Source organism: Leptonychotes weddellii, chromosome X, assembly GCF_054177405.1.
Source record: "Leptonychotes weddellii isolate Sample4059 chromosome X, ASM5417740v2, whole genome shotgun sequence".
Taxonomy (NCBI): domain Eukaryota; kingdom Metazoa; phylum Chordata; class Mammalia; order Carnivora; family Phocidae; genus Leptonychotes; species Leptonychotes weddellii.
In genome coordinates this window covers 68,596,692-68,621,309 of record NC_138385.1, presented here as the reverse complement: position 1 = coordinate 68,621,309, position 24,618 = coordinate 68,596,692, and the positions used below count along the sequence as shown (strand labels likewise).

Sequence of the window (24,618 nt, the reverse complement as noted above, 5' to 3'; positions counted from 1 at the left end):
AAGGGAAAAGGAATAGGGAGGTAGATCCTACAATTGGAGCTGGAGACAGGAGCAATGATCTCTATACTGCTTGGCCAAACCACTGTATTGATTTAGTCTAAGCAAAATTAGTTCTGTTAGCCTTGGCCTTGGTTCTCTTTGAGTAGTCAGCTAAAGGAGGTGGTTAGTTGGAAAAACAGTGAATCCAAGTCATCTGGCCAGGCAAGAAAGGGAGGAGGCAGGGATCTCTGACTTTGGGCTAAGGAATGCTTTAACCAACTCCTGGAGATATACATTCCCCTTACCGGCCTTACTGCTGCCAGGTAAGCAGAGTAGTGCATTCATCTCAGGGGCTTCTTGCCCAAGCATTTTTTTCTGAATGTTACACTCTGACTACCTATAGCAGGTTCCTGGTTAATCAATTTAATTCATTCAAAATTCATTAAACAAATATCTACTGCATAACTACTATGTGCTTAGCACCTTTCAAGGCATTGGAGCTATATGAACAAGACAAAGTCCCTGCATTCATGAAATAATATGAAATGAAAACACTGTTTGGTGTTCTATTCCATGGTATTGAATTTGACATTTACTGTTAACCTGCCTGTAAATGCTGCATTTGTTTATCACAGCCTGATTCTTTATGGCTGTGGGGAAGGCAGAGGGTATAACAGCAACTCGTTTGGGGGTTGAAAGGAGAAAAGAAAAGGTGGGCACCAAAAACACCCAAGTTTTTTCTGGGTGTGCATTCCATGGGACTCTTCCACTTTTTCTCTAATTCTTGTGAATGTCTTATTTTTTTCCTTTCTGCCTTTCTCGAGTGTAGACATTAGGTGTGCACATTTAGCTTTTATTCTTGACAATAAGTAATGGGTTATATTTATATAATAAAATGGGTAGGGTGTGTAAAGGCATAACAAGACTTTAAAAAGAACTATATATATTCTCCCTGATGCCAGCTGATAGTGGTCCATTAGAGAGAGAGAGCTATTGAGGGTTCTAGCACATTAAGTATTCAGCCTTGATCAATTTACAGGAATTAGCCATCTAAACCATAGCCTACACATGGCACTCTCTGTTCCATCCTTCTTCCCTCTTCTGGTATGCTGGCTATGTGCTAAGCTGCTGCTGGATTGACCAGGAAGCTTCCAGAAGGAAAAGCTATTTTGATGAGCTAAAGGCTCACCTGATCTGGGATCACTTTGTGATTGCAATGTTTCTTCATGCTTAGACCCTGACAAAGCTCCAAGAAGATCAGAGTAGATGGTGAAGAATCCTGAGGAAGTGACACAGTCTTGGTTTTGGCAGTCTGAGCTCCCAGTACCTTTCTACTCCCCAAGCCACTAAATTATAACTCTACAAGTATGTTCCTTCCTTCCTTCCAACCTCCTTCCCTCTTCCAATAGTTACTAAGAGCCAATTTTGTGTCATCTATGAAGCTAGACACTGGAGACATAGAGATAAATGATCCAAAGTTCTTGCCTCCAGGGAGCTCATAGTCTAGTGGAGGAGAAAACTTCCTAAACAGATCATTTCATTACAGAGTGACACGTGAACTCTCCTAGAATGTGCAAGGTTCAGTCCATTCCAGAACTATTAAGCAAAAAGTCACCAGAATTAGAAGATTTGGAAAAATTATTAGCCTACATATATTGCAAAACATGAGAATATGTGCTCTGGGGAGAGCACTAAGAGTGTGGCTGGACAAACTTTTGCTGGAGGGATTAGATGTGTGACACATGGATCCAATAAACTATCTCAGCAGAAACATTGGCAGCTTGGACTGAAGGGTCAGACATGGGACCAAATGAAGAAAGACTGTCAGACTTTGGGGATTCTACAGGCAGAAAACAGGCTGATAGAGTTACTTGGCTGTGAACATGTGTTATTCTTCAACAAAATGGAAGAATGCCTCTAAGGGGGCTCAGAGGTCAGCGGGGATGCTGAGGGTGGTTCATAAGCCAGAGGTGCTGCCCCTGCCACCACAGATCCAGAGAGTGGTGGCCTGGAGGTGAGGCCACTGTATTCCTGGATCCAGAGGGTGGGGCCACTTCCTTGATTAGAGTCGGGGGCTCCCACCCCTGTTAACTTGAGAGAATGGGGCCAGAGGAAAGAACATCAAGCCACCAGAGAATTATTCTGAGGCCTGGAAACCTAATGGAATTTGCTCTACTGGGCTGTCAGTTTGCTTTAGACCAGCAACCCTTTTATTCCTTCCATTTCTTCTCTTTCAGAATGGGAATGTCCATCCTATGCCTGTCACAGCATTGTATTTTGCAGGCAGATAACTTGTTTTCTAGGTTTTACAACTCTATGAATAGAGAGGAACTTTTCCCCAAGATGGACCATACAAAAAGTCTTATCCATACTTGATTTAGATTATTTAGAAGGTAAGATTTTGAGCTAAGAATTAATGCTGGAATGGGTTAAGTCTTTGGGGGATGTCAGGATGGGGTGGATGTATTTTGCATGTAGGAAGACCATGACTTTTGGGAGTGTGGGCAGAGGATAGATTGTTTCCCCCCACCAAGTATGTTCAAGTCCTATTCCCCAGTACCTGTGAATGTGACCTTATTTGGAAATAGGGTCTTTGCAGATATAGTCAATTTAAAAAGAGGTCAGACTGAATTAGACCACACATAGCCCTAATCCAATGACTAGTGTCCTTATAAGAAGAGGAAAATTTGGACACAACTACATACAGAGAGAAGAACACCATGTGAAGATACAGAGCATGTAGACACAGTGGGGACAACCACGTGATGATGGAGCCAGGGATTGGAGTAATGTGTTTAACAAGCCAAGGAATGCCTACAATCACTGGAAGCTAAGAAGAGGCAAAGAAGGATCCTCCCCTAGAGCCTTCAGAGAGAGCATGGTTCTGCTGACACCTTGGTTTTGGATTTCTAGACTCCAGAACTGTGAGAGAATAAGTTTCTGTTGTTTTAATTCACTCAGTTTATGGTAATTTGCTATGGCAGTCCTAGGAAACTAATATAGTATATCATTACAGGCTTTTCTAGTAGTTGACACAGATTAAAAATCCATTTTGAAGACAGATGAAAAACTGGCATGTATACAAACCACTGATCTCTGAATGCTAAGGAAGACAGTTTAACTTAAAGCTTTCAGTGTGTGGTTGTTGGGTTTTGTGCTTGATTTTTATCCCCTCCAAAATATTTAGGTGAATACATTCATGCAGAGACCATCACTCCAATCATACTCTTTGCTATTTTAGGGCAGCTAAGACTATTTCCTCAATCTCCTGAATCCCTCTCAGCACAATCCGGAACCCAGATAGGTACAGTAATTATTTTTCTATTAGTTAAAGGAGATCTTGTTAATCTAGGCATTTTGTAAACTCTACAGCACTATCCAAATGTGAGAACTTAATAGCATTAAGTATCTGCAAAGTGTATGAGTCTCAGATGAAACATCCCATAAGGCACAAAATCTTCTAAAGATATATTTCCTTAAAGGAATCTTGTTTGGGATGGCTTATTTGATGAAAGGCTATGTTTAGATATAACAGAATCACTGGTTTTGCTGTAACTTAAACTCAACTGCTTTGTTATATCAAGGTTTAGTAACTACAAAATGTTAGGGCCTCCTGGGTTGGCCATTGGTAAGGTAGCCATATCATCCAAATCATGACACTTTAACAGTAAAAGGGGAAGATATTAGTAATTATGCTGGGACAACAAGTGTAAAATGTGTTCATCCTGAGCAAATCATTAGCCATGAAGACACTAGGCATGAGCTAGAGAATCATTTGGCCAACTTGAATTTATTTGTTGCTCTACACAATCTAGTTGTCTGGCTTAGTGCCACAAGTGGTGGGGACTAGAAGAGAGAATGAAGATAATTAATTAGTCAGAATTTAAGATGTTCTTCCAAGAGCATAGATTAAGAGTTAGGAGATGTGAAGTCTCAATTCTGCAACAATAAACTGTGACTTTAGGCAAGGCAACTGAACTCTTCTGAGTTTCAGTTTTCTCATCTGCTTAATTAAATCTCAGAATCATAAGCTTCTTGAAGGTGAAAGGAATGTTAGATTTCATCTAGTCTACCCACTAGAAAAAACTAATTTTCTTTTTAAAGTGAACTGTAAAAATTGAGGTGCATTTGACAATTAAAAATTATATATATTTAATTTAATTTGATGATCTGGTATACATATATAAATGTACACACATACACATAGTGAAATAATCACCCAAAGTCAAACTGATTAACATATCCATCACCTCAGATAGTTACCACTTTCTTTCCTTCTGTGTGTGTGTGTGTGTACTGAGAACATTTAAGATCTTCCCTCTTAGCAAATTTTAGTATACAATGAATGATTATTACTTATAGACACATTGTTGTACATTAGATCTTCAGAACTTATTCAACTCATTCATCATTCAGCATAACTGAAACTTTTTACCCCTTAACCAACATCTCCTCATTTCCTCCTCTCCTAACACTTGGTAACCACCATTTACTCTCTGCTTCTGTAAGTTTGACTATTTTTTTTAAGATTTTATTTATTTATTTAAGAGAGAGAGGGATTGAGAGAGCATGAGCCGAGGAGGGGGGCAGAAGGAGAGGGGGAAGCAGAATCCCCGGTGAGCAGGGAGCCTGATGTGGGACTCGATACCAGGACCTCAGGATCATGACCTGAGCCAAAGGCAGACACTTAGCCAACTGAGCCACCCAGGTGCCCCAAGTTTGACTATTTTAGATTCCACATGTAAGTGAGATCATGCAATATTTGTCTTTCTGTGTCTGGCTTACTTAGTTTAACATAATGTCCTCCAGGTTGATCCATGTTGTTGCAACTGGCAGAATTTCCTCCCTTTTTATTTATTTTTTTAAGATTTATTTATTTATTTTAGAGAGTGAGCAAGAGAAAGAGTGCAGTGGGGAGGGGCAGAAGGAGAGAGAGTCTTAAGGCCTTACGACCCTGAGATCACAATCTGAGCTGAAACCAAGAGTCCAATGCTTAACTGACTGTACCACCCAGGCACCCCTGAATTTCCTCCTTTTTAAAGGCTGAACAATATTTCATTGTGTGTGTGTATGTATGTATGTGTATATATGTGTGCGTGTATGTATATATATATATATATATCATATACATATATACATATGTGGGTGTGTGTATCACATTTTCTTTATCCATTTATCCATTGAGGGACATTTAGGTTGTTTCCATATCTTGGCTATTGTAAATAATGCTGAAATAAATATGGGAGGCCTGATATCTCTTTGAGATCTTGATTTCATTTCCTTTGGATATATACCCAGAAGTGGGAATGCTGGAACATAAGCTGGTTCTATTTTAAAACTTTTGAAGAATATTCATCCTGTTTTCCATAGTGGCTGCACCAATTTACATTCTCACCAACAGTGCACAAGGGTTCCCTTTTCTCCCTGTCCTCATCCTCATTTGCTATCTTTTGTCTTTTTGATAATAGCCACTCTGAGTTGAGATGATATATTACTGTGTTTTTTTTTTATTCCAGTATAGTTAACATACAGTGTTATATTAGTTTCATGTGTACAATATAGTGATTCAACAATTCCATTCGTCACCTGGTGCTCATCATGACACATGCAATTCCTAATGCCCATCATGGGGATGGATAAAATAGGTAAAATATCATTGTGGTTTTGATTTACCTTAGTGATGATTAGTGATGTTGAGCACCTTTTCATGTACTTGTTAGCCATTTTTATGTCTTTGGAAAAATGTATATACAGGTCCTTTGCCCATTTTAAAATCAGAGTTTGTTTTTTTTGGTATTGAGTTGTAGGCATGATTTATATATTTTGGATATTATCAAATATATGGTTTGCAAATATTTTCTCCCATTCCTTAGGTTACCTTTTAACTGTTGATTGTTTTCTTTACTGTGCAGAAGCTTTTTAGTTGATGTAATCCCATTTATTTATTTTTACTTTTTTGCTTGTGGTTTTGGTGTCATATCCAAGAAATCATTGCCCCAACCAATGTTAAGAAACTTTTTCTTTGTTTTCTTCTAGTAGTTTTATATGTTTAAGTCTTTAATTCAGTTTGAGTTGATTTTTGTATATGGTGTGAGATAAGAGTCCAATTTCATTTTTCTGCATACAGATATCCAATGTCCCCAGCACCATTTATTGAAAAGACTATCCTCCTATTTTGTGTTCTTGGCACACTTGTCAAAGATCAGATGACTGTAGAAGCATGGATTTATTTATGTGCTATTTGTTTCCATTGGTCTATATGTCTGTTTTTATGCCAATACAATACTGTTTTGATTACTATAACTTCAGAATATGTTTTTTTTTAAAGATTTTATTTATTTATTTGAGAGAGAGAGAATGAGAGACAAAGAGCATGAGAGGGAGGAGGGTCAGAGGGAGAAGCAGACTCCCTGCCAAGCAGGAAGCCCGATGCGGGACTCGATCCCGGGACTCCAGGATCATGACCTGAGCCGAAGGCAGTCGCTTAACCAACTGAGCCACCCAGGCACCCCCAGAATATGTTTTTTAAAGCTTTTATTTACTTATTTGAGAGAGAGAGAGCACACACACAAGTGGGGGGAGGGGCAGAGGGAGAGGGAGAAGCAGACTCCCTGCTGAGCAGGGATCCTGATGCAGGGCTCAACTCCAGGACACTGGGATCATGACCTGAGCCAAAGGCAGATGCTTAACTGACTGAGCCACCCAGGCACCCCTAACTTTGTAATATATTTTGATATTAGGAAATGCGATGCTTCTAGCTCTGTTCTTCTTGCTCCAGATTGCTTTGGCTATTTCAGATCTTTGGTGGTTCCATATGAATTTTAGAATTGTTTTTTTTTCTATTTCTGTAAGGAATGCCATTGGAATTTTGATCAGGATTGCACTGAATCTGTAGATCACTTTGTATGAACATTTCGATAGTGTTAATTGTTACAATCCATCAACATGGGAGATCTCTCAATTTATCTATGTCTTCTTTAATTTCCTTCATCAATGTTTCATAATGTTCAGTGTACAGGTCTTTCACCTCTTTGGTTAAGCTTATTCCCAAGTATTTTATTATTTTTGTTGCTATTGTGAATGGCTTTTTTCTTAATTTCTTTTTCAAATAGTTCATTGTTTATGTATAGGAACCTGATTGATTGTTGTATGTTGATTTCACATCTTACAACTTTATAGAATTCATTTATTAGTTCTAACAATTTTGTTATGGCTTCAAGTGCCCATTGATAGTTGAATGGATAAAGAAGATGTGTGTGGATATATATAAAACCACAATGATATTTTACCTATTTTATCCATCCCCATGATGGGCATTAGGAATTGCATGTGTCATGATGAGCACCAGGTGATGTACGGCATTGTTGAATCACTACATTGTACACATGAAACTAATGTAACACTGTATGTTGACTCTACTGGAATTAAAAAAAAAACAGTAATATATCATCTCAACTCAGAGTGGCTATTATCAAAAAGACAAAAGATAGCAAATGAGGATGAGGATAGGGAGAAAAGGGAACCCTTGTGCACTCTTGGTGAGAATGTAAATTGGTGCAGCCACTATGGAAAACAGGATGAATATTCTTCAAAAGTTTTAAAATAGAACCAGCTTATGTTCCAGCATTCCCACTTCTGGGTATATATCCAAAGGAAATGAAATCAAGATCTCAAAGAGATATCAGGCCTCCCATATTTATTTCAGCATTATTTACAATAGTCAAGATATGAAAACAACTTAAATGTCCCTCAATGGATAAATGGATAAAGAAAATGTGATATACATAGATACACACACACACATAGGTATATATGTATATAATACACACACACAGTGGAATATTATTCATCCATAAAAAAGAATGAAATCTTGCCATTTGCAACAACAGGGATGGAGTTAGAGAGGATAATGCTGAGTGAAATAAGTCAGTCAGAGAAAGACAAATACCATATTATTTCACTCATATGTGGAATTTAAGAAGCAAAACAAAGAAGCAAAGAAAGAGAGACCAAGAAACAGACTCTTAACTATAGAGGACAAGTTGATGTTTACCAGAGGGGAGGTGGGGAAATGCGTTAAGTAGATGATAGGGATTAAGGAGGGCACTGGTCATAAAGAGCACTGGGTGATGTATGAAAATGTTGAATCACTATATTGTACACCTGAAATATAACACTGTATGGAATTAAAATAAAAACTTAATAAAAAAATTTTGTTGAAGTTTTCAATTTTCCTATGTATATAATTGTGTCATCTGCAAAGAGAGACCATTTTACTTTTTTCTTTCTAATTTGGATGCTTTTTATTTCTTTTTCTTGACTAATTACATTGGCTTGGATTTCCAGTACTATGTTGAAAAAAGGTGGTGAGAGTAGGCATCTTTGCCTTGTACCAGATCTTAGAAAGCAAACTTTCAGTTTTTGTCATTATGTTGTTAGCTATGGGCTTTTCATTATGGCCTTTATTGTCTTAAGGCAAGATTCTTCTATTCCTATTTTGTTAAAAGTTTTGGTGAATAGGTGTTGAACTTTGTCAAATGCTTTTTCTGCATCTATTGAGATGATCATGTGTTTTTTTTTCTTTCACCTTGTTAATATATTGTATCAGAATGATCAATTTATCTATGTTGAACCATTCTTGCATTTCTGGGATAAATCCCTCTTGGTTATAATGTATGATCTTTTTAATGTACTACTGAATTCAGTTTGCTAGTATTTTCCTAGGGATTTTTGCACTCATGTTCATCAGGGATACTGGCCTATGGTTTTCTTTTCTTGTGGTGTCTTTACCTGGTTTTGGTGTCAGTATCTGGTTTAGTATCTAAACTTTGGAAGAATTTAGAAAGAATTGGTATTAATTTTTCTTTGAATGGTAGAATTCACCCATGAAGCCATCAAGTCCTGGGCTTTTCTTTTTTTGTTCCTGGGTTTTCTTCATTGGGAGATTGGTGATTACTGATTCAATCTCCTTATTTGTTATTGGTCTATTCAGGTTTTCTATTTCTTCCTGATTCAGTTTTAGTAGTTTGTAAGTTTCTAGGAATTTACCCATTTCTTTTAGGTTATCTCGTTTGTTTATAATAGTTTCTTTGATCCTTTTTATTTCTGAGGCATCTGTTGTAATGTCTATTCTTTCATTTCTGACTTTATTTGTTTGAATCTTCTCTCTTTTTTTCTTAGTTAGTCTAGCTAAGGATTTGTCAATTTTGTTCGTCTTTTCAAAAAGAGCACTTCTTTGTTTTGTTGGCTTTTTATAATTTTTTATGTTTGATTTCATTGTCTAATCTTTATTATTTCTTTGCTTCTGCTAAATTTGGGCTTAGTTTGTTGTTTTTTCTAGCTCCTTGAGGTGTAAAGTTAGGTTGCTTATTTGAGGCCTTTCTTTTCTAGTGGAGGCACTTATTGCTATAAACTTCTCTCTTATAACTGCTTTTGCTACATGCCTAAGTTTTGGTATATTATATTTTCATTTTTGTTTTTCTTAAGGTACTTTAAAATTCCTTTTGGATTTCCTCTTTGACCCAATGTTTGTTCAAAAGGATACTGTTTAGGGGCACCTGGCTGCCTCAGTCAGACGAGCATGTGACGTTTGACTTGAGGCTGTGAGTTTGAGCCCCATGTTGGGTGTAGAAAGTACTTGAATAAATAAAAACTTTTTTTTTTTAAAGTGTACTGTTTAGTTTCCATGTATTCATGAATTTCCCCATTTTCTTGGTGTTACTTATTTCTATTTAATTCCATTATGGTCAGAAGAGATACTTGGAATGATTTCTATTTTCTTAAATTTGTTAAGACTTGTTTTGTGGCATAATATATTATCTATGCTAGAGGATGTCCCATGCACTCTTGAAAAAATGTGTCTTCTGCTGCTGTTGGGTGGAAATTTCTGTATATGTCAGTTAGGTCCATTTGGTCAATAGTGTTATTCAAGTCAACTGTTTATTGATTTTCTGTCTGCATGTTCTATACATTATTGTAGATTGTAGTTCCCTACAATTATTGTATTGATGTCAATTTCTGCTTTCAGATCTGTCATTATTTGCTTTATATTTTTAGGTACTCTGGTGTTGGGTACATATATTTTTATAATTGTTATATTTTCCTGTTGAACTGACCCCTTTACCATTATATAATGCCCAATTGCATGAAATATCTGTTTTCATCCCTTCACTTTTGGCCCATGATTTCTTTATTTTTTTAATTTAAATTCAATTAGCCAACATATAGTACATCATTAGTTTTTGATGTAGCATTCAATGATTCATTAGTTGTGTATAACACCCAGTGCTCATCACATCATGTGCCCTCCTTAATGCCCATCTAAAGTGAGTCTCTTGTAGACAGCATATTTCTGGATCTTATTCCTTATGCATTCAGCCAATTCATGTCTTTTTTAAAAGTTTTTATTTAAATTCCAGTTAGTTAACATACAGTGTAATATTAATTTCATGTGTACAATATAGTGATTCAACACTTCCATACAATACTCGGGGCTCATCACAAGTGCACTCCTTAATACCTACCACCTATTTAACCCATCCCCTCACCCACTTCCCCACTGGTAACCATCAGTTTGTTCTCTATAGTTAAGAGTCTGTTTCTGATTTGCCTCTCTCTCTCTTTTTTTCCCCCAGTGCTCACTTATTTTGTTTCTTAAATTCCACATATGAGTGAAATCATAAGCTGTTTGTCTCTCTGACTGACTTATGGGGAATTCTCTTGCACTGTTGGTGGAAATGCAAACTTGTGTAGTCACTCTGGAAAACAGTATAGAGATTCCTAAAAAAGTTAAAAACAGAACTACCCTATTCCAGCAATTGCACTACTAGGTATTTACCCAAAGAATACAAAAATACTAATTCAAAGGGGCACCCCAATGTTTATAGCAGCATTACCTACAATAGCCAAGATATGGAAACAGCCAGTGTCCATTGACTGATGAATGGATAAAGAAGAAATGGTATATATATATATATAATATATATACACATACATACATACACACACACACACACACACACACACACAATGGAGTATTACTCAGCCATAAAAAAGAATGAAATCTTGCCATTTGCAACAACATGGATGGAGCTAGAGTATTATACTCCATTTCTTTTGATTGATGAAGTTAATCTATTTATATTTAAAGTAATTATTGATAAGTGAAAATTCACTATTACCATTTTAGTATTTGTTTTCTGTATGTCTTTTGGTTGTTTTGACCCTGTCTTCTTCTCTTGTTGTCTTCCTTTATTATTAAGGATTATTTTTTGTAGTAATTTGTTTTGGCTTTCTTCTCTTTATCTTTTGTGTATCTATTATAGTTGTTTATTTTGGGAGGTAGCTCAAGGCTTGTATAAAATATCTCAAGTTGTAACCTTCTATTTTGAGTTGTTAACAATTTAACTTCATTAACATACAAAAACATTACACTGTTACTCCCCCCAACACATACACTTTGTGTTCTTGTAGGCAGAGTTTGCTTATTTTTATATTGTGTATCCATTAACAAAGTTTTACCTACTAACTTTTATTTTAGGGTTATAAGTAGTTTATCCACTACATAAATTAATACATAAATTGTCAGTGTTCTATTAATCCTTATACATCTATATATTTACATTTACTTGTGAGATTTATGCTTTCATAACATTTAGTGTGTTTTTATTTAATTTTGAAGAACTCTTCTAAACATTTCTTGTAAGGCAGGTCTAGTGGTGACAAACTCCTTCAGTTTTTGTTTGTTTGGGAAAGACTTTATCTCTCCTTTGTTTTATTTTATTTTTTTAAAAGATTTTATTTCTTTTTGACAGAGAGAGAGAATGTACAGGCAGGGGAAGCAGCAGGCAGAGGGAGAGGGACAAGCAGACTCCCCGCTCAGCAAGGAGCCCAATGTGGGGCTCGATCCCAGGACCCTGGGATCATGACTCGAGCCAAGGGCAGACGCTTAACCATCTGAGCCACCCAGGCACCCCTCGTTTTATTTTATTTTTAAAAAGATTTATTTATTTATTTGAGAGAGAGAGAGAGAACGGGGGGGAGGGGCAGAGGGAAAGGGAGAGAAGATCCCAAGCAGACTCCATGTGAAGCATGGAGCCTAACACAGGGCTCAATCCCAGGACCCTGAGATCATGACCTGAGCCAAAACCAAGAGTCAGACGCTTAACCGACTGTGCCACCTAGGCGCCCCTCTCCTTCACGTCATTTTATTTTATTAATTTTTTAAAAATATTTTATTTTTTGACAGAGAGAGAGACACAGCGAGAGAGTGAACACAAGCAGGGGCAGTGGGAGAGGGAGAAGCAGGCTTCCCGCGGAGCAGGGAGCCCGATGTGGTGCTCGATCCCAGGATCCTGGGATCATGACCAGAGCCGAAGGCAGATGCTTAATGACTGATCCACCCAGGCGCCCCCCTCTCCTTCATTTTAAAGGATGATTTTTACCAGGCACAGTATTCCTGTATGTGTTTTTTTTTCTTTCAGTACTTTGATTACATCATCTCACTCTTTCTTGATGGGCAAGGTATCTGTTGAGAAAACTGTTTATAGTCCTATTAGGGTTCCCTTATATGTGATGGGTTACTTTTGCTGCTTTCAAAATTTTCTTTGTTCTTGACTTTTAACAATTTGATTATGTCTTGGTGTAGTCTTCTTTGGGTTGATCTTGTTTGAAGATTTTTGAACTTCATGAATCTGGATTTCCATCTTCCTCCCAAGATTTGGGGAGTTTTCAACCATTATTTCTTTAAATAGCTTTCTGCCCCTTTCCCTTCTTCTTGGACTCCTATAATGCATATATTTGTTTGCTTTTCTCTATGCTTTTTCATTCTTTTTTCTTCTCTGACTGATTTAAAATAACCTATTTGTAGATTCTTTCTCCTGCTTGATCAAGTCTTCTGTTAAGGCTCCCTGCTGCATTTTTCATTCCATTTATTGTATTCTTCAGCACCAGAATTTGTTTGGCTCTTTTTAAATGATTTCTATCTTTTTGTTGAGCTTCTGATTTTGTTCATGTACTGTTTTCCTGGTTTTACTGAATGGTGCATCTGTGCTCTCTTGTAGCTCACTGAACTTCCTTAAAATAATTATTTTGAATTCTCTTTCAGGAGGTTCGTAGATCTCTATTTCTTTGATATCAATTACTGGAAAATTATTGTTAATTCTTTGATGGTGTTCTGTTTTCTTGATTTTTAAATGTTTTTGGTACTCTTGTGTTGATGTCTTCACATGTGATGGAGCAGTCACCTCTTCCGGACTGTACAGACTCATTTTGGGATAAAGACTTTTATCCATAGGTGGGTGTGAGGGTACTAATTTGGGTTGGATAAGGCAGCTCTGGCTCTAGGGTGTGCAGGAGCAATTCCTGCTTCAGGGATGGGACAGCAGCAAAGTCTCTGTGGAGCTCCATCAGCTGAGGCCTGTGTTGGCAAAGACTGCAGGGGACCTCATTGGCCAAGGCTATGGGTTTCCATAGTGGTGGTAAGGGCTGTTGGGCTCCTTGGTGGTGAGGGCTGCTTGGTCCTCCTGTTCTCCTTTTCCTCCACAAGGGAAGTCATTGTCAAGAATGGACTCTTTTGTAAAAAACTTAGTTCCCCATCTTTGGAAGCATTTAAATAAAGGCTGCATGACTGGATCTAAAGATGCTTTAGAATCTAGAACCTGGAGTCTAGATGACTTTTAAGGTCTATTCCTATTCCTATAGTCGATGGATCCATGACAATTCATTAGAAAGAGCTAACCTTTTAATCTAGTCTTCTAAGCAGCTCTTTATTTCCAATTTTCTTCTGCCTATTCTTTCTTTAAGTCTCCCAGGCTCAAACCTTTTATCTGTTTATAACTCCTCTCTCTCCTTTGTTTCTTTCAAATATTTAGATTATCCCCACCTCTATCTCAGTATCTACTATTTGTCCGCCCTTTATATCTTCAATCTGGAGCTTAACTTTGTCTTGTCTGAATTAATCTCTAGCTTCCTCTATGATCTTCTGGCCTCCAGTTTCTCCCTCATCTAATCCAGCTTGTATTTCTAAAGTATCCCTTTGATAAACTCTCTTTCTTTTCCAATCCATCTTTAAACTGAACTTTGATATATTGCAATTCTTCACCACTCTTTATCCTGGCATTGATAGTCCTCTACCATCAGGCTCAGGCAGCCTCTCCAGACATTTCTTAAACTAACTTTCCCAAACTCTTCTGGTCATCTGGTTCCTCTTTTACTCTATTACAAAAGTTTCTCTTTTTCTGTTACTCAGCTTTTGCTTACATTAATTCCCCTGTTTAGGACTCCCCCCTATCCTTAATTCCCTGTCACCAATAAAATCCTATTCATCTTTCAAGGTCAGTCTCAAATCTATCCTCTATTAACTCTTCCCAGAGAACTCCACCCCATACTTTTCTCTCCTGAACTCTTATACCACTTTACTGTCTGTTTCATTCATCTGGCAATCAATCATGCACTGTCTTGTAACATGCCTGAAAACTATTATTTATCTCAAATACTGTCATTTAACTGTTTCTTTGTGTATACCTTGTCTTCCCAATTACCTAAAAAGCTCATTGGGGCCAGGGACCAAAGCCACACCTTCTTTTCAACTCTCTATGGAAGAGAACTGGGGGCCTAATAAGGGCTTATTCCTTAATGTGTACTGCCTATTTTCTAGTAGGTTATCCAATTACTTTATAGTGACTTTAATAAACCACTAAGTCCATAATTAATCTTCCTTCACCCTATATCAGGCATTGGTGGCGACAGAGAATAGAAGAGACCATTAGAGATTAGGTACATATGAGAGAAAGCATATTTGACTCTTTAAGATTCATGCAAGATGAATTGCTAAGATGCTCGTGCTGAGACATTTCACTATCAGCTAAAAGTGTTCCTTAATAGATTTAGGTCCCTGGACAGCTTCACAGAGGTTGTGATTGCAACCTGAAACATGATTCTTCCAAGAGAATAAACAGGCAGATCATTTTTTTCCTTTCTAGTTTATGCTAGGTAGTCAATTCCTAGATCTTTAATTCAGTTGAAGCAGGAATGGCACATCAATGCTCTGATGGCTTTCTCTAGAAGCTTTTTCATTTCTAAACTAATAATTGAAATTAAAAATATCCTATGTAAAATTTTATGCCAAATTGGAAGTGTGTCTTTCATGAGAAGTGCTCCAGCTTGGATAGAGATAAACCAAGGGAAGAAATAGAATTGGCCTTAGGGATGATAATGGAAGAGGAGCATGGAAATCACAACTTCTTGTAGCTACCACTAATGCTGTGCCATAGTGGGCTTAATGGGAGTGGAGGGGAGGAATGGGATGAGTTTCTCTATTAGGAAAGGAAGAAGAAAACAACAAAGGAGTAAAATGATGAGAGCGTTTCATGAAAGACCATCATCAGATTCTAAGCAAGAATCTCTCATTTATGCATAGACAATGTAGGCCTGGGAGAGGCCTTACTGATATGTGGAAAGATACTTAAGCCTCAGTTCAGTCAGCTTGTCATGTACTCATAGCCCATGAGTAGCAGAGTATATAGCTATGAAAATAAGTGGTCAAAAGTCTGAGAAGTCCTAGAGAAATGAGAACACATGGTTTTTTCCATGGCATTGTTTTTGCTTATAAAACCCATCATTACCACTCTTCTATCCCAAATGCCTGTAATAATCCTCTACCCTTTGCTAGTTATTTAAAATATCAGCTTCTTTTTAAGGGTGGATTAATCTTCCCCTTTATCTCCAAGACCTGCACAGCAGAACTTTGCTTTAGGATGAACCATGTATCATTTTCTTTCTAAACCCTGGCTCCATGATTACCCTCAGATTCATTTATTCATTCAACAAATATTTATTGCACCTCTACTATGTGCCAGTCACTGATATAAGAAATCAAATGACAAAAATCTTTCCCCTCTTGAAGCTTACATAACTTCTAACTATGGTAGGTCTTCAGAAGAGTGGATTGAGAGCATAGCCCAGAGTTTGAATGGTGTACATTTGTTGCAGGGACCAGTGGCTTGGGGTTTGTTATTACTAAGAAGAAGAACTCTGCTAAGCTTTGGAGAGGACTGCTCCTTGCTCTTCCTCCTACATTTCTTTTGTGGTGGACAGTGAACAGAAAGGCAAAATGACATAGTGTCATTTAGAGTCACATAGCCTGGGTCCAAATCCTGCCTTTGCTCCTGAGTGGTTATTTCATTGCTACTGAGTAGTTGTTTCATCTTTGTTTCTTTCTTCTTTGTGAGCCTCAGTTTCATTAGCTGTTACTATAGTCACTCAGCAGACCCAGGTCAAAACTGCTGATTGCAGATTTACTAACATAAGAACATCTAAGTTAGCTGCTCACATACATCTTGAGTGCCTCATCCATTGGGCATACAGTGACATCTACATATCAAGTGGATTGCACAGAATTATCTAAACCACATACTTACCAAGGTCAAGTTTGAGTGAATTACTTTTTTTAATAAATAGTTCTAAACAGGTTTCCTAATGATATCCATCTGTAATTCCTGACCACATGGTCTCTACTTCCATCTTATTATTTCTCTGTTTGAAATGTGGCTTAACTATTGCAATCAATTAAATGTTTACTTCTGAAAGTTGTGTGAATTCTCTACTATTTCCCTTACCTTACGAATTTCTCCCTGTTGGACAGTTTTTATAACGTTAATCCATTCTTCCATGTCTTTCCGGTTGGGTGCAGCCAGGGTAACTTTTCGTTGTGGTGTGATCACCTAAACAAAAAGTCACATTATTAGCTGGTTCACATTCCACAACTTTGCCCTCAAATATAGCCTGTGAACTCTCCAAGGACTAGACAGGTCTACCAAGCTACTTCTTAAATGTAAGGCAGAAATTCCCAGAGCCACTTAAATGTAAGACAGAAATTCTCAAATACCTACCCAAAATAATAATGATAATAGTAATAAATAACACTTTAATGGCATTTACCATGTGCCAGGCACTGCTCTATTATACTTTATGTATATAATTTATTTCAATCTTCATCATGACCCCATGAGATGGGCATTATTATTTTTCTCATTTCATAGTAAGGAAAGCCAAGGCAAAGGGAGTTTAATGACCTGCCCCAGGGCCACCTAGCAGGTAGAAAGCTGAGCTAGAATTAAAATCTAGATTCTTTGACTCCAGATTACATGTTCTTAAACACTAAGCCATGCACCATCTATTACTCCAGTGAGGTTGCCTGAAAATCCTACTCACTTACTGCTGCTTTGTCTACTTAAAAATGCTAAAAGGGTATATGCTTCAGCAGGGTCGGCCTCTTTCTGTTTGAGGGGAGAGTTAAAATAGTGAAGAGTCTAAAAATCCAGTTTCTTTCTTGCTTATAGTCAAGGACTACCTGAAGAGAACTTTACCATTATGTCTCTTAATCCTGGTTGGTATATGAACCCTGGCAAGAATAATGAGAAAGCCATGTTGAGGGTCTAGCAGAGGTAGGCCATGGTCAGGACTTGGTCTTTTCCCAGAAGGCAGGAGGGACACAGATGGCTACAGCATCAGTGATTGCTTCAATGGCCCTACTTGCCTTTACTACCAGCCCCCCAAATCTTGGAACTAGAGCTCACTACACCAGCAAGCAATTTCCTTCTCCTGCATGTAGCACAGCATGATTCTGTGATAGATGGGAATGGAATCTAGTGGGAATTATGATAACAGCCACACCTTTGGTCCAAACCCATTCTTGTGTGGGGCTGATCAATGGTGCCTCTGTGTTTTAATTAGGCTAAGGGGCATCCTAGTCCTTGGTATTTCTCCTCTAGAATAAAGATGAAAAACATTAGCCTATATGCTCATCACCCAAAGGCTGAGATTTTTGGGACTGGGTCAACAGAACTCTCAACCTTACCCTAGGTCAGTGTGATGTAATGAGAGAGAAAAATGATAGTAGGGTCTCCCCTCTTATATCCTACTGCTTTCCTTTCAACAGAGAATGGAATGTGGACCAGCCACAGAAGTGGGGTATTGGGCCTGTAGCTCTTTAGTCTGCTAAGTATCATCCTCCTGAAGAGGAACCCTAGTCTCCATAACCCACTATTGAGGCTGGGTGAAGACAGTTCTAGAAGGAGGTGGGTAGGAGAATTCCTGAGCCCATGGACTTGCTATTTTTCAGTGAGCTTTGTGGTCTGGATTCACTTAAATAAGCAAAGACGTGTGACATTTCAGCAGTGCCAAACCCTTGAATCCCTTGAAAATCTTCTGCTTTCTTTGAGGTGCTCTCATCAGTAATCTCAGCATAAGGTAGTTTTCACTTTGGATTTAGGTTCTCATCTACTTCATCAAAGGAGAGAGTGTCATGTAGCTTGATTCTCTTGATATGTTCTACAGCATATTAGCAGTCTCTTGAAAACCTCCCAATGATAAATCTTCTAAATCAATTTCACCAGGAGGATTGATTTTTTGTAATACTCATTCTCCCCACCACCCAGAAATCAGTTCAGCTTTATATCAGGCAGGTAATAGAGAATAATGAACATCACTTTTTCCTCTCTATCAATGGGCTGGTAGAGAATGTTTACATGAATAATCTTCAGCACTCATTTTGCATTACTACTTTACGTGGATTTCCATACACACTTTGGGATCAAAGGAGGCTTGGGAAACCTGAACTCCGGAGGCAACACATGGGTATGGTAACCCCTCTACTCAGCTAGCTCACACCCCTACCCATTCAGTCATTTCCAATATTACTTACACAAAAACTATGGCAAAGATTTCTACAGCTGCTTTCTGCTAAGGCAACCTGAGACAGATCAATTGTTTCAAAGCGTGCAAACTGGAAAGAGATAAGAGGGAGAAGGAAAAAAAAACATCTGGTTAATAATGTCAAGAGATACTAAAAGGTAAACACACACACACATACACACACACACACGCACACACACACTAATAGACATTCTTGGCAGTCATGAGCCAATCATTTGTTTGACTTGAGTGCTGGGATTTATTTAGCATCATGATTTTTGTTGATATATCATGTGACATACAAAAACCAAACCAAACTAAAACAAAATACAACTCTTCCTAAAACTCTTATGTGGATTTACAGGAAGGCTTAGGTGGTTCAGAAATATTCAAAACTAAGGGTTTATGCTAGAGAAGATAATGGGATATGGTCTAGCTAAGGGCCTACTGGAGCAGATAGGAGTTATTAGCTCCTATTTTATCATCTGGCAGCCTTTGACTTTGTTGCTAGTCCTATCCAGTTTGAGGCCTGTGTCTCCTTATACGTTGGCTATAATAGCTAACATCCAGCCAGCAGCAAGAAAAGCAGTACTATGAATACAGATAGGGCTGGCTTCACTGGTATGTAGCCTGTGCATTCATACAAGGCCCCATGTTCAGAAGGGCCCTGCACTTGGTTTAATGCTCTGCTGTTACAATCTTGAAACTTTTAATAATTTCATCTTTGAACATGTTTTGAAAATGAAGTCCAATGGGACAATCACTCATGAACATAAGCAGAGGAGATATGCACAATCTGCATGTCCACCCCATGTCTTGTCACTCTATTTAGATTCATGATGCCCATAAGCATAGAATTCCAGTGGACCCATGATGTGTGGGAGTTCGACGAGACTCAAAGCAAGTACAAGGTAAGCATGTTACATCTATGACTGAGTAAGTAAGGGAGCTTATAGCCCTGAGAATCCACACTTTCTGTAGAAACTAGAACTTGCCTCAAACAGAGAAAAAGGCAATGGTGTTCTAAGAAATATGAACAACCAAGGCACCCTATTGTGTTCTTTCTTACTTATGTTACTTCCCTATATTAGCCAATAATTTATGCTGAAAATGGTAACACTGAAGGAAAGGGAAAGATAGGGCAGCCCATATTTCCTTTTCCTTTCAGTCAGGGTGTCAGTAGAATGTATCAGTATCAAGATGTGAAATAAAAACAGTTGAGCTGGTGTTGTATACTGGTGAGAACAAAATATATATGTGTGTATGAGCTACTAAATACAAATTATATAATTTTGGTGGTTTTTCATATGAGCTAAATGCTTTTATATTTGCTTTTAAAACTGGCATTGTATAATATACAGATGAATGGCAAAAATACTAATAATTTAAAATTTTATTTTTTCTTAGAATGACATTAAACAATAAATAAAAGATGCCATGACTAATCATTGCATTATATTTTAATATCTTTAATGACATTTTTTCCTTGCTTTTTAAATAAGGGGCCCTGCATTTTCATTTTGTACTGGGCACCACAAATTGTGTAGTTGGTTCTGATGTAGAAGCTCATTGAGGAATCTATAAAAGGTAAGGGAAAGAGGAAAGGGAAGGGAGAGAAAAGTGTCCCTCATTTGGCCCAAAAGGACAAGTTAAAGGAAAAACAGATCTCAACTTCTGCCTTGATGTTTGCCAACATGTCTTTACCTATTGGCCTATTTCCCCTCACAAACATTTCCTGGCATCCCCACCCACTCACCCAATGACAAGATTATATAGATATTCTATAGAATAAATATTCTATATATCTTATATATTTTCTTACTGCAGGATGGTGTGCAAAACAGAGCCTTTGTCCTCGAACCAGAAAATATCTAAGCTTCCATCTCTTGAAGGAATTACAGTTCTTCAGCAGAGGTCCTTCCTTCAGTATTTTCTGAAAAATAAAAGCATAATGTTGAATAATTAGATGAATTTGCAAGATCATATCACTTGTTCTCTCAGTTAAGAATATCAGGTATCTGGAAGGCTCTATCTCTGTCACATATCTGAGAAATGGCCTGAGAGGCAGACAAAAATACAAGGAAGTTAGTTCAGTCAGAAAAGGAATTGGTTACCCTTGGAAAACACATTCATGTTGATATAGGCTCTAAATTCCTTAGGATATTTGGCCCAAGAACCACGGAGAACATCTCCACTGGTGGTAGGGGATGGGGAAGAGGGACATGAACACAAAAATATAAGAACAACATTTCTAGGAGAGGATAAGTAATAGGGGAAAACGCTGAGTTCAGCAACGGCAGATATTCAGGAAAGCTCCAGGTTGTAGCTCTAGACCATTCCTATCAGTTTTAGAATGTTCCTTTTAAAATATTAAGTTGGATCACATCCATTCCTTGCTCACGAGACTCCAATAGCTTCCTAACATTTTCAGAACCAAATCCAAAGTCTTTACTATGACCTTCAAGGGATTTATTATCTGGTGAGAAAGAAAAACAAGTACCAAAAAGGAACTACCTTCTGATTATTTTCTTTATGTATCTCATAGTCTGGTCACTTTTTCACTTACTTACTGAACTGACTGACTCTAACCAAGCATAGAATCTATTTACTATTTTTACCTTGAGGAAGTTCTCAGTTACATTTATAGGATACAAACCAACATACAAGATTGCCATTTGGGAGAAATATTCACATCCACAAAGCTGGAACTAAACCCATACTGAATGGACAAAGAGCCAGGCTTAGTTTTAGTCACCAAATCAAGACTCTACCTTGAATTACATCCATAATCTAAATTAGAATTCACCACTGAGTGGTTGTGGAAGTGTTTTGTTTGGCCTACCTAGTGTTTTTCAGTTTTTAATTCGTTGATAATATTTAAAAGAAGATTTCATAGAAAAATTCAAGTTTCCTGTTTCTTAAAAAAAAAAAACAACCAACAGAAAATCTGGTAACAGTGTGAACCTATATTTTCACATGGCAACAATCTGCTGGAAAAGAGTAGCAGATGCTCCCTTCAGATTGGGGTGCCTGACTCCAGCAGGCATTTGAGCTTGGGACCCTGATCTAAGCAATCCTTTGCTACTCCTGTTCTCCCAAATATACACACATCTATTACACTCTCTGTTCAATTCTCTAATCAATAAGATAGTACTTATAGAACCTCTGTATGTCAATTGTAAAGTTGGTTCATGAGGAAAGTTTATCTGAGTCCTCTTGATAATTTATGGGAGTTTCAAGGTTATTGTAATACCCTTGAGATGCTTACAAAAGAACGGTGTGAAAGAGTCAAGACAAAGTGAACAGTAAGATCTTGTGGGAAGGGAAAAGCTGGCAGGGAGAGTGAGAAATTATATTTAAATTTTTGAAACTGAGTCATCAATGAGAAAACAACTCTTCTAAGCATTGCAATTACATCAGTCTTTCCTTTCTCTGGTCTGGTGGCCTACAGTATATACTCTCAATGATGGTATTTAATTTTCTCTATCCTAACTTCCTCACCTCTATGCCATATATTCTTCCACACTAAGTCTTCATGATACCCAAGCAGTCATAGTATCCCTTTCTGCTAAAGACTAAAGTTCAAAATTTTAACTGCTCCAACCATTGAAACCATGGCCATTATTTCTGCTCCTTTCTCAAGTTATTCTACTCTGCTGATTATTAAATGCTTCTCATACTGTTCTTATTTTTGTCATATACAGTGTCCCCTGTAATAGCTTATTTTACAGTTTTTGGGTGAATATTTTCCCCTTCCCTCCATTTTCAGTTTAAAGTTTCCCTTCACTTCTTTAAAGCCTCCCTTAACTTCAACATTCTTCTTACTGCTGCTGCCATACCTAGCTCTCTTCTCTTTCTGTTCCTTTCAGGCGTGGCATGATGGGATGAGGTAGTAATGAGAAATGAGGAGGGGGATTTTTTTCCTCCAGAAGATTCCCATAACTCTGGGCTTTCTGCCCTTCAGAAAATTCTCAGAGCCTGGTGATTTGAAATATTGAAATAAGTAGAATTCAGCCTCTTCTCCCCAGCTGCTTCCTTCTATCAACTCTTAGTAATGATCACTCTTTAATTCCCCTTCCTGGTACTAAAGAAATGTTCTCTTTTCTTCTCTTACCTGCACCTTGCTAATTAATGACATCCTATTATCCACCCAAGGACACAGTGAACCAATTAATTAATTAATCTATTAATCTGAGGACACAGCAAATCATCAAAGCCTTCATTTCTCATTCCATGAACCTAGCATTTGTCATAGTCAAGATAAAGGAAAAAAAGACTTTGTGGTGCATGTATCATTGAATAGAGTGCTTCATTCATATTTTCTGAGCTTCTACTATGGACTCCACCTTTGGCAGGGCCCTTTGGGGTAGCTGAAGAAATTGCAGGCACATTCCCTGCCTCAAGATGAGGATAGTGGGAGTAGAGGAGGAGGGACTGATAATTCATGTAGAGAGACACAAAGTTATGTGAGCTCAGAGAATTATTTGAAAGAGCCTTGGAGGCTTCATGCTTATTGCTCTAAATGTTTACCTTCTGATTCAAATGAGGGGTTCCACCAAGACAGTGGCTATCTTCTCACAGATCCTGTCATTGGGTACACCAGCCAAATCACAATTATCTCCTCTCTGTCCCATAATATTAAACTGGTCACTTTGAATGCACAGCTTTAAGTACAGGGTTATCTAGTCATTATCCATAGAAGGCTGGTTGGTAACAAAAGGCTCATCAAGACCTAGTAGGGGAACTGGAGAGACCAAGATCAGTTGCTACTAAATTCTAGGTGATTATTATGATTGAATGCTGACCAGTGTTACCAGCTCATTCCATTTTTCAAGACAAGCTGGCAATACGAGCTAAAATCTATGTTAAGTTTTGTAATATTGAAATGCTAGCAACTAACTAATTTTTTAAAAAAATTTTGAGTGCCAAACAAAACATGTATGCAGGCCAAAGTCCACCTACAGCAACCAGTCTGCAATTTCTGAACTATGACTATTGTCACTTTCTCTAGAGGACAAAGTGAATTAAGTGGTGGGTATTTCTAGTGTCAGAGGAGATTGCAGTGTATGAATTTAGAGTCTGTGTGTAAGGATCCTGCGTATGAGATATATATTACCATGGTGGGAGCAGATAAATGTTGATGTGATTTATGTATAGTAGGTATGAAGGTTAGAAAGCCATATAAGAGTTTCTTAAGTTCTAAACACAGACTCTATATCATCAACTCTGAACTACAAATATCAAAATCTGTGTTGGAAAAAGGTAAAGTTCCTATAGTTCTTTTCCTTTTCAATTCTGTCCACCTTTGGGAGAAACTTACCTACTAACCCAATCCCCCTGTTTTTAAATAAACCACTTTTTATTTAAAACTCAATAAGCAGCCCCAATTTTAACAAGCAGAAGCTAAAAATCACTCAATCAAGGGGTTGCCTCAAGTCAATAAAATATGTGCATGCAAGCAAACCTTTACCTGCTTAAGGCCACTAAACCTAACAAGGATGTGAGACAAAAATTGGAAGACACACAAACACGCACACACACACCTTGCAAAGGGAGGCTTTGGAAGAAGAGCCCTTGTATCCCATGAGAGGATTTGCACAGTGTTTCCCAGTTCCTGGCTGCTTGCAGATAACATCATCTCAGTACCTTCCACCACAACCGTGCAGTGGTACCTCCAATTTCCAGAAGGTAAATCTGAGGCTTGGATGTTTTCTGTTACTTTGCTTGAGGAACCACAATTACAAAATGCTGGTGGGCTCTATGCTCTTTCCACTACTCTGCCCATGACAAGAAAACAGGGAGTGACTGATTAATTAGTATGCACACCACAGAGTGAACACACTAATCTCCAAACTTTGTCCTGAAAGACAAGACCATAGATACCTAAGATTAAAAGCTGTTCTATGAACAGCTCTGAATATTCAGTACTAAAACTGTTAATGAGCT

General features: G+C 37.8%; 1 protein-coding gene across 1 annotated transcript in view; it reads right to left on the bottom strand.

Annotated features, from left to right (window-relative positions):
• The window catches only part of DGKK (diacylglycerol kinase kappa), a 138,705-nt gene that overhangs the window by 73,881 nt on the left and 40,206 nt on the right, over positions 1-24,618 (bottom strand). Inside the window, exons 2-4 of the mRNA XM_081808868.1 lie at positions 20,495-20,605; positions 18,683-18,763; positions 16,596-16,700 (exon numbers count right to left, since the gene is read on the bottom strand). Of these exons, the coding sequence (XP_081664994.1) occupies positions 16,596-16,700; positions 18,683-18,763; positions 20,495-20,605 (297 nt within the window). The remainder of the gene's footprint in view (positions 1-16,595; positions 16,701-18,682; positions 18,764-20,494; positions 20,606-24,618) is intronic.